This window comes from Neltuma alba, unplaced genomic scaffold (assembly GCF_004799145.2).
Source record: "Neltuma alba isolate B1F8T4 unplaced genomic scaffold, ASM479914v2 tig00013093_pilon, whole genome shotgun sequence".
Taxonomy (NCBI): Eukaryota; Viridiplantae; Streptophyta; class Magnoliopsida; order Fabales; family Fabaceae; genus Neltuma; species Neltuma alba.
In genome coordinates this window covers 183-15,876 of record NW_021637421.1, presented here as the reverse complement: position 1 = coordinate 15,876, position 15,694 = coordinate 183, and the positions used below count along the sequence as shown (strand labels likewise).

The 15,694-nt window shown below is 32.8% G+C and overlaps 2 protein-coding genes across 2 annotated transcripts; both read left to right on the top strand.

Moving 5' to 3' along the window:
- The first annotated feature begins 7,612 nt into the window (after nt 1–7,612).
- LOC114734416 (uncharacterized) lies at nt 7,613–9,801 on the top strand. The gene is made up of 4 exons (XM_028922052.1): nt 7,613–7,798; nt 8,474–8,638; nt 8,980–9,132; nt 9,607–9,801. Exons 1-4 carry the CDS (start codon nt 7,613–7,615, stop codon nt 9,799–9,801), a joined length of 699 nt encoding a protein of 232 aa, XP_028777885.1.
- A 1,393-nt stretch (nt 9,802–11,194) lies between these two features.
- LOC114734417 (uncharacterized) lies at nt 11,195–15,105 on the top strand (the record flags this gene model as incomplete). Its single annotated transcript, XM_028922053.1, has 3 exons — nt 11,195–11,383; nt 14,422–14,652; nt 14,965–15,105. Coding segments are annotated over exons 1-3 (561 nt in total), but the record flags the coding sequence as incomplete, so codon positions are not given.
- Nucleotides 15,106–15,694: the final 589 nt, after the last annotated feature.

Below are 15,694 nucleotides of genomic sequence, written 5' to 3'. Positions count from 1 at the left end.
ACGTTATCTCAATAACACTCATTTATATTTCTAAAGTAAATCAATTATTAAAATTGAATAATTTCCAGAGATTAAAAAGAGAAACTTGAAGAAAAACCAGAATTTCAATGATCAAGAAGATACTCAAAATACTAGCGCTAAAAAAAAGGAAAGAAAAAGCTGAGAGAGCTTCCTCATTTAAAACTTTCGGCACAACTCCAGTTTAAATTGACATTTTAGGAAACAGGAAAAGATTTAGATAATTTGCAAAACAATCATTTTAATAACTGTTGGTATTATTAATTAACATTAGAATATCACGCATATGCTTATTTTATTTTGTTTCATACCAGCCAGTGTTGGTTGTTTTCTTGTTTAATTATTAAAAGATGTCTCTTCTTGCAAGAAGAATATTTTTCCAAAAAAAAAAAAAATAATCGATTAATTTTCCAAACAGCATCGACCATCATATAAATTGTTGCATGAACAAAAAATCTTGAATATCCATTTCAGAATTTTCATTAAGTTGCTTGCCTCATATTTCTCAGCTTCAATTCAATTTTATTATATATATATTACCATAAAAGTCAAATGATACAAATTATCAGTTTAATTTTTTTATGGAATTTCCATTTTTTTATTAAAAAACTAAGATAGAGTTCTTTTCAAATAAAAAAAAAAAAACTTCTGTTTTGTGTAAGCTTTACGTCTCTATGCAATTTTCACGCAAGATTTGTACAAGTATACAGGTTGGTGCCGCTCGGAGGTAAAAGGTCAAGTGATATATAATTAGAACTAATGCTATCACCCAAAACTAATATCATCAAATGTGGAGAGAATTAATGTATAATAATAATTAAAGAAAATTCCTTATTCCAGTAATTTCTACTCGTTGGGTTTTATTTATAAGGTTGAGAGAAGATATTTTTTTTTACCTATTATGAGTTACATTGCTATATTACTCTTCATTTAATATTATCACCCAAAAATAATATTATCAGATGTGGACACAATTAATATATAATAATAATAACTAAAGAAAATTCCTTATTCCACTAATTTCTACTCGTTAGGTTTCATTAATAAGGTAGGAAGAAAATAAATTTTTTTATCCTATTATGAGTTAAATCACTAAATTTTCAACATAGATGTACAATTTTATTCTTTATTTATTATTATGTAGACTTTTCTTTCATGATATATAATGCATATTAAATTAGGGTAGGGTTGGAAAGTTTTTAAATCTTAAGCATGGATAATGAGATTTAATATTTTTCTTGATTTTGCTGTAACATATTGAAAGTAATTTAAAAATTAGTCTAGATATGTATGTGGTCCATCTTTCATCATATATTCATCTGGCCTTTATTTATACATGCTTCACAGTTTACACAAAAAAAAAATCTTAAATTCCAATAACAATGCCTTCAAATATAACAACTTTTCAATCTTACTTATATTCAACATATGCACTTTTCCAAAAAAAAAAAAATAATAACAATATTTAAGCTATATAAATGAAAACAAAATAGTACATTAATTCATGTTAAAAATTTAATGATGTGACTTGTAAATAGAACAAAAAAAGTATTCTCTCCCTACCTTACAAATAAGACCAAAGGAGTACTTATTTATTATTTTAATTTGTCAATAGATGCCATTGGCAAGAAAAATCTATCAACCAAAAGGATAATTAAGTAATTTCCGAATATCCCAAATCACCTATAAATTTCTGGTTGATGAACTCTTGGACATGCACTTCAGAATCTTCATTTGGGTGCTTTACTTCTTATTTCTTAGCATCAATGGCAAACAAGACTTGGGTGGTTAGTGTGGTGTCCTGCTTCTTGTTCTCTTTTGTTCACATTACAAACGCAGGTCAAGACAGAGTTGCCAAAGCTAAGGAACTTGAGGCCGCCAAGCTTTTGAATAAGATGAACAAATCAGCGGTTAAGTCTCTTAAAGGTATTGTATGATTCATCTTCTTCAACTAGTTTTGATTGTGACATTTAATTATGCACTTCGGCGGTTAATCAAGAAATTGGTAGCATCATTTGTTCTTCTGAGTTTCGATTAAGAAGAAATTATGTTTGGGGTTTATGATTTATTATCGTTTTGGTTAACAGTTGGCGTTAAAAAATGCAAAGTCCTGATGGTGACATAATTGACTGCGTCCATATTTTACATCAGCCAGCTTTCGATCATCCCAAACTGAAAAATCACAAAATTCAGGTAAAACATATTAATTTACTATTATGTTTTATTGTTTTATTATTGGATTTTCAAATTGTAACTCAATTCTGAGGCCAATTATGGGTATTCAATGAGGATGAGGCCAACATTTCTTCCAAAAGGAAGGTCTTCAGAATCAAAGAAAATTGCTCAGTTGTGGCACCAAAGTGAAAGTTGTCCCGAAGGAACAATTCCTATAAGAAGAACAATAAAAGATGACATAACGAGGGCAGGCTCTTTCCAACGATTTGGGATGAAGGATAGCAACACCATCCCTAATTTGTCTGAATCACTATAATCTCCCGGAAGCAACCATGAGGTACTTTATGATAATATTGGAAATGTTGGAACAGTAAAATATTTAATGTGCATGTCGTGGAAAACCTTATATTGTTTGATGTTTGCTAATTAAGAAACCTTGCCTTGTGTATAAGCACTGGCTAATGGTGTTGGATTTTAATACTAAATATAAGACTTCAAACTATTTTGTCTTTCTAGTTATCATTTTTTCTCCAAATTAATTTATCTAACTTATAAAGTAATAAAATGTTACATAGGGATATTTTATAGAGATCAGGTCATATTTGTTATAATTAATTAACTTATTCAACTTTCTTGATTTATCCAAATTAGTTGAGTGGCTCTAATGTCAAGAACCAAAGGAAGTAATAGTTTTTTGTTGCAGCGGTAAAGATCTTTTGAGTGTTCTCAAAGACATTAAATATATATACGTATATTACAATTCCCGTAAAGAAGCTTGCATTGTTTGTGTGATTTGCATATGAGATATACTTTTCTTGATGCTTTGATGGTTTGGGTGGCCCCAGTATGCCACAACAGAAGTGAAGAAAGATAAATATTATGGAGCCAAGGCAACCATAAACGTTTGGAGGACACATGTTTAGCAACACAGTGAATATAGTCTCTCTCAAATTTGGGTTATAAATCAAGATGATAATGATAATGTCGAGAGTGTCGAAGCTGGTTGGCAGGCAATTCTGCAGTTTCTTTCACGTCACATTCATTTCTCCAACAAATATTACTTTCTGTGTCTATCTAACTAACCCCAGGGTTCACTGTTTCTTGAATTATTTTGGAAAATTAGGTCAATCCACTGTTATATGGGGATGATAAACCAAGATTTTATGCGTATTGGACAGTAAGTTCAAATTTCTTATCAACCCAATAATTTCTCGTTTCTTGAAATCATTCTTTATTGTTATTGTTTCTTTACCATGTGTTTTTTTTTTCCGCATCCAACAGAGTTATTCATATGGACGTACTGGCTGTTATAATCTACATTGCTCTGGCTTTGTTCAAGTTTCCAATACAGTGGCACTGGGAGCCACCATCCAACCATTATCTATCTATGGTGGTACTCAGTATGACATCTCCCTCCTTATTTGGAAGGTACCTTCAATTTTTTCTTGGGAAGGAGGTTATCCTAAATAAACTTTAAAGAATGATGATGAAGAGGAAAATAGGAAGGAGAGAATACTACGAAAGAAAACTTCCAAGAACAATAATATTTTCGGAAGTTTTTCCTCTTGATAGTTCTCTCCATTCTATTTTTCTCCCCATCCAAACGAAGTTTACATGTGTAATTCTGAGGATTTCTCTCAATTTACACATATTCAGTGAAATTTTAAATTGTTTATATCTAAATTTTAGTGATACTACAAATTAATTTATATTTTTGTAAACTGATGAACATGATAACAATATTAATAATAACAATGACCAGGATCCAAGAAGTGGAAACTGGTCGTTGAGGGCTCAGGATATAAATATGGGGTACTGGCCAACTTCTATGCTCGATCGTTAGTCAGAGAGTGCAACAATAGTACAGTGGGGAGGTGAAGTACTCCTCGATCCTTAATATAAGACCTATTTAACTAATTTGATTAGATTAAGGAAGCTAAGTAAGTTAGTTGATTATAAGAAATATGATATGTTTTTCCAAAACATCATAATCATCTTTCTTAATATCCTTCCTTTCTCACTTACTTATGGTTGAGAGACTATTCACAGGAATAATTTAGGAACAATTGATAAATATGAGAAATAAATCTTATATTTAGGACCAAAATTAACTTAATAATTAGGTGCTATATTAAGGACTGGAGGAGTATTAAACAGGAAATCTAAGAGGAGACACCACAACAGAAATGGGAAGTGGTTATTTCTCCAAGGAAGGTTATAAGAAGACTGGCTATTTTGAACAACTACTTTCCATTGTTAATGAGAACAATACTCTGGTCACTCTTGATAACTTTAAGGTTTTTGCTAGCAAACCCATTGACCTTAAACCTGTCATTAACGGTGATGTCCGCTTCTCCTACGGTGGCCCTAGAAGAAACTCAAATTGCCCAATTTAAACATGAGGGACTTTGAAAAGTCTAAATCCATCCATCTATGTCAAGGAAATAAGGGAGTTCTACTGGCCTGCATGGATTGAACTCCGTAGCCTTATCACTAGTACTATATATAGTTAAGACCTCATCCATGGGATGGATATTGTATCCAAGGCCTCGTATATAAGCTCATAGAATAAGATTGGCCAGAGATACAATTTTAATAACGCTATGTATGTAGTGTTTGGTGTGACATTGTATCATATCATTGTTCACTGAATAGCTTAACCGCAAGCAGAGGGGTCACAAGTAATATAAAAAATATCTTTCCCTCAGAGACTAAGGCCAGATGAGTTAAAAATCATATATAATTGTGTTCTTGGTTAGGTTAGGTGAAGCAAAAGTTGTAAAAGAGTTGCAAAATGACATCAAAAAAACAAAGATTTAAATCAAAGTGAATTCAACTTGACTTTGAGACAAATAAGGGTCTAGCAGGGTTATTTTTCACTAATATACTTCCTAAAACTTGATTAATCACTTCTCAAATAGTAGTTAACAATAAGTCTAGTTAATCCAGGGTTCACATAATTGATTAAACTTTCTCAAGTCAAAACCAAATTTTGCAATCTCAATAAAACATAGCAATCTCTTGCATTTGTTTGAAAAGGTTGCGCTTTGAAAACCAAAACCCCTTTTTAGGCTATGCTAGATCAATAGATATATCTCTATTCTATCAACAAGCCTTCCATTTAATAAGATAAATTTCCAGTCTAGCGTGTTTTTACCAAAGTTCAAAGATTAATTTAACTTTCTTAAGCTTCAACCAATCAACTAATCAATCCAAATGATGGTCAGTCACAAGGAAGCAATAAGCTCAAGGTAAAAACAACAAAACATTATCATTAACACTAAAGAGAGAGTTAAAACAAGTCTTAATTCATACAATAGATCAAAATAACCCTAGGATGACTATTCTAGCTACACATGTTTAGCAAAGAGCCACAACTATAAAGATAGTTCCTAGCCATTGCAGAAACAAAGAAGAGGAGAAGAAGAAAACCAAGAAAAAAATGAGGAAGAAGCTTTCAATCTCTTGTAACTTCGAGCCCAATGTTCCCAAGCTTCAAAACCTCCAAACCCTAGTAGAGCAAGCCTCTAAATGAGCCCCAAGGTCAAAGTATATCAAAAATCACTAGTCCCCCTATGTATATGCCCTAATTTTTAAGTTATAGTGCAAAATGCACAGTTGCAAGGGGTCAGACGCCGCGATGGATCTGGTCATCCGCCTGGCGGATTACATAGCATGGGACTTTGGGTGAAAGGTTGGGCACCACACGCCTTACACCGAATAGCATCTTCTTTAGACAACTTGGGCGCTGCGGTGGATGGGGACAGGCACCGTGGCGGATCACACCAAATGCCATCAATCTTCTCTGTTGGAACCGTCATGGTGGTTGTCTTCATGCGCCGTGGCAGTTGGTCCCCTTTTTGTTTTTCTGCTTCCGGTCCCTCTTCCTTGCTCACTCCGGGCCTTTGGTCTACCCTGATCACCCAGACTCAGTTGAATCCTTCTCCTTGTAATCATCTTTCAGCTCTTGCACTTTCCTACACAAGGAATAGAAGCCTTGCACCAATAATCTCCCAATGGTTAGCCTAAATCAAAATTCACTTTGACAAATTATGTTTTCTAACTTTAAGAGGAAAATCCTGCCAATTAACTTCCAAAATCCATTAAAGAGTGCTAAAACAAGTCGAATTAGTAGGAATTTCGAGAGGTTATCAATCATGTACAATATAGTGTTATCTAGTGTTTGACGATGTATGTCATGTGCTTCAATTTGCCGTGGAAGGGACAAAATGTATTTCTTTTTTGGAGATAACATCACCTTTAGTCTATAAAATTTGACTTTGTTTTAGTTACGGTCTTTGAAATGGGAAACTAGTGGTTTTAAGGTTTTAGGGACTTAAAACAATGTTTTAGGAACATAACTAAAAATCTTTAGATGGATCAAAACAAGGTTGAATTTCAGGGGAACTAAAACCAAAACAAGATCTAATTTTATATACTAAAGATGATATTAACCAGTACATACTCTTTATATAAATACGATACTCCCTATGCTAAAAAAAATAAAAGGACATGTTGACTACTTCTTAAAATTAATGAAATTAGTTAAAATTTGTTAAATATAAAATTTTCTTACAACTTCTCAAAATTACCTTGATCAAGTTGAAGTTATTATTTAAGAGTGAGAGAGAATCAGAGAATAACACTTTTTTTTAAATGAGTGAGAAATGTTTTATTAAATTTTGAAACATTTCTGAAATATAATAGTTGTCGCCACTCAACATTGAAAAAATTGAGACAATTGTTTAAAAGGATCTGCTCGGCAAATTTATTGTATAAAAGGACCTGAAAATCATTTTAAGGATCAATAATATCCTTTAGGGCAGATAGATATGAGGATGAAATGATGAAATTGTCATTAAATGAAAACACGTATATATAAAATTTCAGAATATGATTCCTGAAAACATAGAACTTTTCCAAATAGTGAAACAATGTTTCCAGAAAACATGTTAATAGAAGAAAATTTTAAGAACACTGGAGAAGCATACATACTATTGAAGAAGACTTACATAAAAGACAAGTTGGAAACACGATTCCTTTAGTGGTCATGGAAGAAAAATACATACAATTGAAGAAACATGCGTAGAGTGAAAGAAAGATTACACAAAGGGGAAGACAATTTGTTACATACATTGTAATATATCTCATTCTTTTCTTTTACGAAAGCCAACACTATGTATGGTTGCCGCGTACATGGATATCACAGATTTAAACATTAAAAAGTGTCTTTATTTTGGTTATCGTTGTTAATCACCAGGTTCATTTCCCGGGGAAAATCTTGTCATAAAAGGACAATAAAATTAAATAACTTCACAATGTACCAGGACAAATCAGCCTATAAATTAGTGTCATCAAGTCTTGTATATCCCCTTGAGAAATTTGACAAACGGTTCTTGCTTGATATTTGTCACCAACAATGGCAGACAAATTAGGAAACGAAAATACCAGCTGGGTAGAGAAGGTGTTCTTCTTCTTCTTCTTGTTTTTGTTTTCTGTGCGGATGATAATAGCAGATCAAGACACAGTTATCGGTCATAGTCATAAACTTGAGGTTGATAAACTTTTGAAGAAGTTGAATAAACCAGCTGCTAAGTCCATTAAGGTATGTAATTCATCCCTGGTTTCTCATCCCCATTATGTTTGAAACAGTGAAGAAAATTATTGGTAAGTTTTAGTATTTATGGTAGTTTATGTCAACAATTTGTTTTTCTTAATCCAGAGTCCTGATGAAGATATTATCGATTGTGTCTCTATTCTAAATCAGCCCCTTTTAATCATCCGAAACTCAAAAATCACAAGATTAAGGTGAAACACTTTGCTTGATTGCTTCATATAGATATATATAACTTTAAACTCTTGATAAAGAAAACTCAATCCGATTGATGATTTCATGTTTGAATGAAGATGAGGCCAAATTTTCAACCACAAGATAATATACTTGAAGTGAGTAATGAAATATCTTCAAAATCAAAGCCAATCGTTCAGCTATGCACCAAAGTGGAAGTTGTCCAGAGGGTACTCTTCCGATAAGAAGAACAAGAGAAGAGGACATACTTAGAGCAAGCTCCATGCAACAATTCGGGAAGAAGAATCTCAAGAACGTCGTACTACCCTTAACCCCAAATGGTGGAGGTCAAGGGGGATACGGGGTACGTACTTGTATTGTCCCTATACACACACACACACACCCAAAATGAGAGAGGCTTTAGATTTTGTGTTTCGTTTTGCTTTGTTTGATGTATTTTTCTTGTTTCTTTGATGCTTTTGGAGTTTCCAGTGTGCCTCGGTATTTATTAAAGGAAATAAATATTATGGAGGCAAGGGAGCCATGAACGTTTGGAATCCTAATGTTGAACAATCCCAAGAATATAGTCTCTCTGCAACATGGGTTGGAAGTGATGCTGATCGTGAAAATATCGAAGTTATTGAAGCTGGTTGGCAGGTATTCTTTATATTTTTAAACTGAAGATTGAAGAAAAATAATTAAATTAATAATAAGAAAATACTGACATATAAAATAAAACTTTTTTTTGACTTCTCATGCTTTTGTATGCTTGAATATCTTTTGAAGTTATTATGCACTTATCTATGTAGTTAATTGTCGATTTTTGATTTGGATATTTAGGTGAATCCACAGCTATATGGGGATAATCACACCAGGCTTTTTACATTTTGAACTGTGAGTTCAACTTTTCATAACAGCCCTACATGTTTGATTTGTTAGTTCAGATATTTTTCTTAGTCCTTAGAAATTTCTCTCATTTACCTCTGTATATATGACAGAGTGATTCAAGTAAGAACACGGGATGCTATGATCTTCTTTGTTCTGGCTTTGTTCAAGTTTACTCTGCAGTAGCTTTGGGAAGCAGCATCATGCCCTTATCCCTATACAATGACACTAATTCCCAGTATCAAATCACCATTACCATCTGGAAGGTATATCATTTTACATAATGCCAATTATTAATTATTTGTATTAAATAGGAAGCAAGTAATTTTGATATACTCCTCTTGAAAGTCAAGATAAAAAAGATACTCCATCCATTCCCTAATGTATAAGAGCTGGTTGGAGATTGAATTTGATTCTAAATACAAGACCTCAATTTATTTTGTTTCTCATATTTATTATTTTTCTACAAGCTAATTTACTTATAAACTGATATAGTGATATAGTGTTTACACAAGGGTATTTTATGGAGATCATGTCATATTTGCTATAATTAATTAATTAATCCAACTTTCTTATATACTCAAATCAGTCAAATAACTCGTATATCAAGGACTAAATGGAATATTATTTTCCTCAGAATTTTGTAAAATGCCTCACATATTGAAATGTAGAACTTTTCAGAAAGTGCCTTGTATTTGAAACAGAGATAGTAATTAATAATTGTGATAATTAATGAACAGGATAAAGGCGATGGAGACTGGTGGATGCGATATGGCACTGATCAAATTGTGGGATATTGGCCTTCCTCTTTGTTCTCAAGTCTATCAGACAGTGCAACAGTGATAGAGTGGGGAGGTGAAGTAGGAAACTCAGGAACTAATGGACAACACACAACAACACAAATGGGAAGTGGGCATTTTGCAGGGAAAAGCTAGTTATTTCAAGGATATTAAATTTGTTAATGGTAACAACCAAATGGTGACTTCTAATAACGTGTGTCTTACGCTGACCGTTCCAATTGCTACAATGTACTCCAACCTGGCTATTCTGATAATGTTTGGGGTAGCCACTTCTATTATGGTGGTCCAGGGAGAAACCCTAATTGCCCAGGATCATCTTTGAGATATTTTGATAGATCGAACAAGATGTTGTTAAACTCCTCTGATTTTTAATATAAGACCTATTTAACTAGTTTGATTAGATTAAAATTAGGTAAGTTAGTTAATTATAAGAAATATGACATATTTTTTCTAAAACACCATAATTATCTTCCTTAATATCCTTCCCTCTTTTCTACTTGATTATAGTTGAGGGAGTATTCATAAAATTAATAAATATGAGAAATAAGTCTTATATTTAGGATCAAAATTAATTCAACACTTAGGTCTTATATTAAGGACCAGAGGAGTACTATGTTTGAATATAACTTTAGAATGTATTGTTGGTGATGAATGGTGATGGCAACGTTGTGAACTCATGCATTGTCTCAGTTACAGAGTATTTTCACCCATATTAATCTCCGAAAAAAGGTTAGAACGCTAGGAAAAGTTAGAATTAGGGTCCGTTTGGATAAAATATATTTTGTGCAATTTTTTTAGTATTAAAAAATGCAAATTGTTGAATCTGTCTTTTTAGTCTAAAACGTTAAAAAAAAAACAACAACAACATAGGATAAGTAATCAATTAATATAGATATCCCCCCCCCCTCTTATAATGGATTTTTTTCTTCTTTTAGCAAAGGTAAGAAAAAAGTTTAAATTTTTCATTTTCAAGTTATACTAATAAGAGAAAGAAATCGTAGAATTCAAAAGGCGGTCAATTATTGGGCATTGGATCTCACGTTAAGAGCCCCATACACTCATCATTATTTGGTATGCAAGAACCAACATCTGTAACATAAAAATTTAAATCTCTAAAAGCTTCAATCATAAATAGTATGACTCTTTTAAATTTCTGCATCATATTGATCCACACTAGTTGAAAGGCTAACATATTAAGAAACATAATTAAGAGTGAAAAAGGGAATATAATAAAAATTATACATGTATTTCTTTTTTTCCGGGAAATAAGAAACATGGCCCCATATTATACCAAGCCGGGTAAATGAATCTTATAGATTACAGCATTAATATTTTTCTTTGTCTGTCTTGTTGCCATTGTTACATCCGGATTCAATTTCTCAGGATAATCTTGCCACAAAATCAAGCACAACAAAATAACATCAGATTCTTATAGTACAAATCATCCCATAAATTTCCGTAACATCAAGTTTTGAACATCCACTTGAGCATTTTCATATAGTCGATTGTTTCATATCTCTCATCTTCAATGGCAGCAACATTAGGAAATGGGAAGACTTGGCCGGCCAATGTGGTGTTGTGCTTCTTCTTGTTGTCTGTACACCTGAACGAAGGTCAAGACACAGTCAACAATGGCCAGGAAGCTACTTCTAGTCAGAAGCTTGAGGTTGATAAGCTTTTGAGGAAATTGAATAAACCAGCCGTCAAGTCTATAAAGGTATGTATAGACAGTATATTCATCTTCACGTTTTTTATCAGCAGGTAACAGGTTATTTTTCCTTGTTTTACTGAAAATTTGAAAATTATTTGAGGATTTTAAAATCTATGATCCTTTGTGTTGAAAATTTATAATTTATAATATTTGCTAAAACCAGAGTCCTGATGGAGACATAATCGACTGCGTCTCAATCCTGAATCTGTAATAACCCCCTGAAATTCATGGTAAATAAACATTTTCAAAAGGATAATTACTTTAAAAGGCTAACCATGGTAGGAAGGACAAACCTAATCAAATAGAAATCTACCATGGTCAATAACAAACCAAATCTTTAACAGAGTAGTAGCTACTGTTCTAGGATAGTAAAGATAGTTAGTCAAATAAGAAAGGATCAACATTTGATTTTTGATGTGCATAACAAATCCCATCATGAATCTCTAAAACCCCAAAAAATAACTAAGACCAATCATGAATGGACTAGAGCATTTTAGGTCCATCAAAATAACTGCTACCACTGCCCATAACAATCGTAATCAAAATAACAGTCACCTATATCCAAAAAGGACTCCGCCCGATAACTCAAGTCTAGAATGCAGCGGAAAATTAAACGCATGTTAAGTATAACAAAAAGGCCCTAAAGTTTGGCAATATACATCAGTCAAATCATGTATATCAAAATAGAGGCTATACAGAGTGGAAAGGAAAACTCAAGCCTCGGACACCTTCTCCTTGGGACCAACACCTGAACCCTCGCCTGAAAAATGTTAAATAACCACGGGGTGAGTCAAATTGACCCAGTAACCACAATTCCAATTCAACAAGTATCCAGGGAGTGATTACAAGATAGCTAAGCGGGCAAAGTACAATTTCAAATAACATATAAGTTAAACATCTTTACAGAAAACAATACATAATAATTCAAAATAACTTGCATGCACAGAACTTCATCAACCATCCTTATAACCTCCTTGTAACCTCTGACAGAACCCATGGGCTATACACATAATAGGATTCGTCTCTTTTACAAGACTGCACCAAGCTCTCCAATAATGAGGTGTAACTCGGCCAAAAGTTACAGAGCTCATATCGGACCATGGGTTCCCTTTCCTTGGAATATGGAAAGGTGTCAAGTCCCTTGGGCTGACCCTTGACCCGGCCAAAGGAATGGTGATACCGAGGGCCCTAAGAATGTTAATGCCAACCACTGGGCGCCAAGTGGCGGCTATACCACGTGGTATAAATAATCAAACCTCCCACAACTACATTTCAGCACAACCAACACAGCACAATCCAACCATCCAATTCCACACAATTTTATATCCATAAAGTATTCTCAGATTCAATAATCAAATTTGTTCAACATCAATAAGATATTCATAAGATGAAATAATTCATGCCCACTTAACTAATAAATTTAACAAAACATAACTCTTGATATAGATATATATAAATTACTTTTCATACAAAAATCACCATAACACATATTGATAACATTTATAATATCAACACATGCTTATAATCACATCAACAAGCATACAAGGTAAATTAGAAAGTGGTTACTTCAAGTTCTTGACACAAGAACTAAGAGTAGGAGGATTCAAGACCCAAGAGCCCAAACCAAGCTCACTCTACAACAATAAGTTTATAAACATATATTAATATAAAAAGACTAATTAATATAGCATTAAAATAGTTTATTAACTAAATCCTCATAATTGGCTTATCTAAAAAAATTTATCCTTAGAAAAATAATAATTCATCTATTCTTCAAAGTGACAATTCCTAATACTTCCCAACTCTATTTCTCTCATTCACATCATTAATAAGAATATTTCCTTTAAATCCTCCAAAAGTCTCCAAAAAAGTGTTTACTTTAACTCTTAGAAAAATAATCATGTACCATCTATGTCTCCAATCATTATTACAATCCTATTCCCTTCTTCCATTAATTATTTCCCATTCATTAGAATCAATAACTTACAATATTTTCTTCAATTTACTCCAAACACCCAACTTCCACTACTTAAAGTCTCTCCAAGAATCATCAACATTACTATTTCAACAACAATCCTCAAAGTTTAAGCATTGAATCCTCAATATAACCTCAAATGAACTCAACTAAGAGATAAATTTTGAAATTAATATCATCATTAATACAAATCACCATTTCAACCAATCCCTAATTTACATTGCCTCAAATCAACCATCCAACTAAAATCTAAGTCATAAAACTCTTATTCTAACCACATAAGCTCTATTAATATCCTAATACTAAATTAGAAGCCTTAAAAATTAAAAATCTAACAAGCCCTAAAAATATTCAGTCTGCCATAACTTAGAAAATAAAAAGAATGAGCTAAATAAAAATAGTAGGATAAAAATAGCTTACCTAATTATCTTATATGTACCCAAGTAGAGCTCTTCCTTTCTCACACACTCAAACTACCTCTCACGCCCACTCACTGTCGCGGTTGCGGCGAAGACACGGACCAGAGAGTGACACGAAGGAGAAAGGGGAGGCTACTGGACGGGGAGGCGGAAGAAGGGGAAAAATGATTCAAAAGTAAGGGGTCACGTGATCCCTTAGTCAAACACTTAGTTAGTTAGTTTTTTTTTTTTTTTTTTGTAACAGGTGGGTCACTGCCCACCGGGGATTTAATTCCCCCCCCCAAAACAAACAGTGGGTGGCCGCGTGCCACCCACTGTCAATATATATATATTTTTTATATATTATATTTATCTATATATATTTTAAATATATATTAATTATTATTTAACTATTATTTATTAATTAGTAGTCTAACTCGTAATTAAGATTAGCTTCAATGATAATTAATTAATCTCATTTTAATAAACTAAAATCTATATATATATATTTGGATGTTACAGAATCAACCAGCTTTTGATCACCCGAAACTCAAAAATCACAAAATTAAGGTGAACCAGATTACTTTATTGAGATTCCTCCAACCCTTAATTTCGCTTCTTATTAATCTGAATATTCTGAAGCCGACTCATCATTTTTCATTTGATTGAAGATGAGGCGAACTTTCCGACCTGAAGTAAAGATAGAAAGCAAAATGTCTTCAAAGTCAAAGCCAATTGTTCAGCCATGGCACCAAGTTGGAAGTTGCCCAAATAGAACCATTCCTATAAGAAGAACAAGAAAGGAGGACATCCTGAGGGCAAGCTCTATCCAACAATTGGGGAAGAAGAATCTCAAAACTGTCCCTCTTCGTCCATATGTTGCTGGTCAAGGTGGCCATGAGGTACTTATGTTGTCCCTCACTCTACCTATATAAACAAGCTTTTTAGGTTGTTTAGCTTATCAATATATATATATATATAGAGCCCAAATCCACATATCTACGAAATTTGGTGTAAGTGACCAACAAAATTTGCTTTAGTTGGTAATTAAGAACTTGCCTTATATCACACGGATATAACATGTATGTGCGAGGATTCTTTGAGCTCACACTGTAGAATTGTGGACCCACCGCTAAACTTTTTCCCTCTATCTTTCTCTAATTTCACTCTTTGATGGTTTTGGAGGATAAAGTATGCTTCAGTTTTTGTGAAAGGAGAAAAATATTATGGAGGGGAAAGCAACTATGAGCGTGTGGCAGCCTGCTGTTCAAAAGGATGAGTATAGTATCTCTCAAATTTGGGTTATAAGTGATGCTGACAGTAAAAATCTTAACACTATTGAAGCTGGCTGGCAGGTACATATTCTGTAATTCTTTTGCACAACAAAAATGTAAAATAATTCGTAATGAAAAAAAATACATATAAAACTCGCTTTTGACTTTCTCGTGCTTATTTAAGTGCGCGTGCGTGTACATTTATATATATATATATATATATCTGTGTGTGTGTGTGTGAGTGATGAAGATTCATTTAGATTATTTATTATCACAATCCCAAGATTACACCACGGCATCTAGCAATAATATTTTCAAATAACATTTTCAAAATTTTCATTTGACTCTGTCATTTATTCTTGATCTCTATATTTTATCTAAAAAAATTTTAAATATTCCGAAGTATCAGCATTAGCACGACCAAATTCAAAAGTTAATTACTTTAAAGCCCTCAAATTTATCATTCACATTACACAAATTTACAGGTCAAATTAGGAGTATTTACCATTTATATAACCTAGATTTAAAACTAGAAAGATACTTAATACCATTTACAACTTAAACAATTAATAAAAATTGACAAGTGGAACAATGAGTTCTGATCATTAGAAATAAAAGATTTGTGAATTCGGTCCTTAAGAATAATTCTTCCTATTTATTAATGTTACTT

Excerpts from the sequence above, each read along its gene's own strand:
- LOC114734416 (XM_028922052.1), top strand. The coding sequence starts at position 7,613 with ATGGCAGACAAATTAGGAAACGAAAATACCAGCTGGGTAGAGAAGGTG. Across the intron at positions 8,639-8,979 it reads TTATTGAAGCTGGTTGGCAG|AGTGATTCAAGTAAGAACAC; the intron begins GTATTCTTTATA and ends TATATATGACAG. Across the intron at positions 9,133-9,606 it reads TCACCATTACCATCTGGAAG|GATAAAGGCGATGGAGACTG; the intron begins GTATATCATTTT and ends ATTAATGAACAG.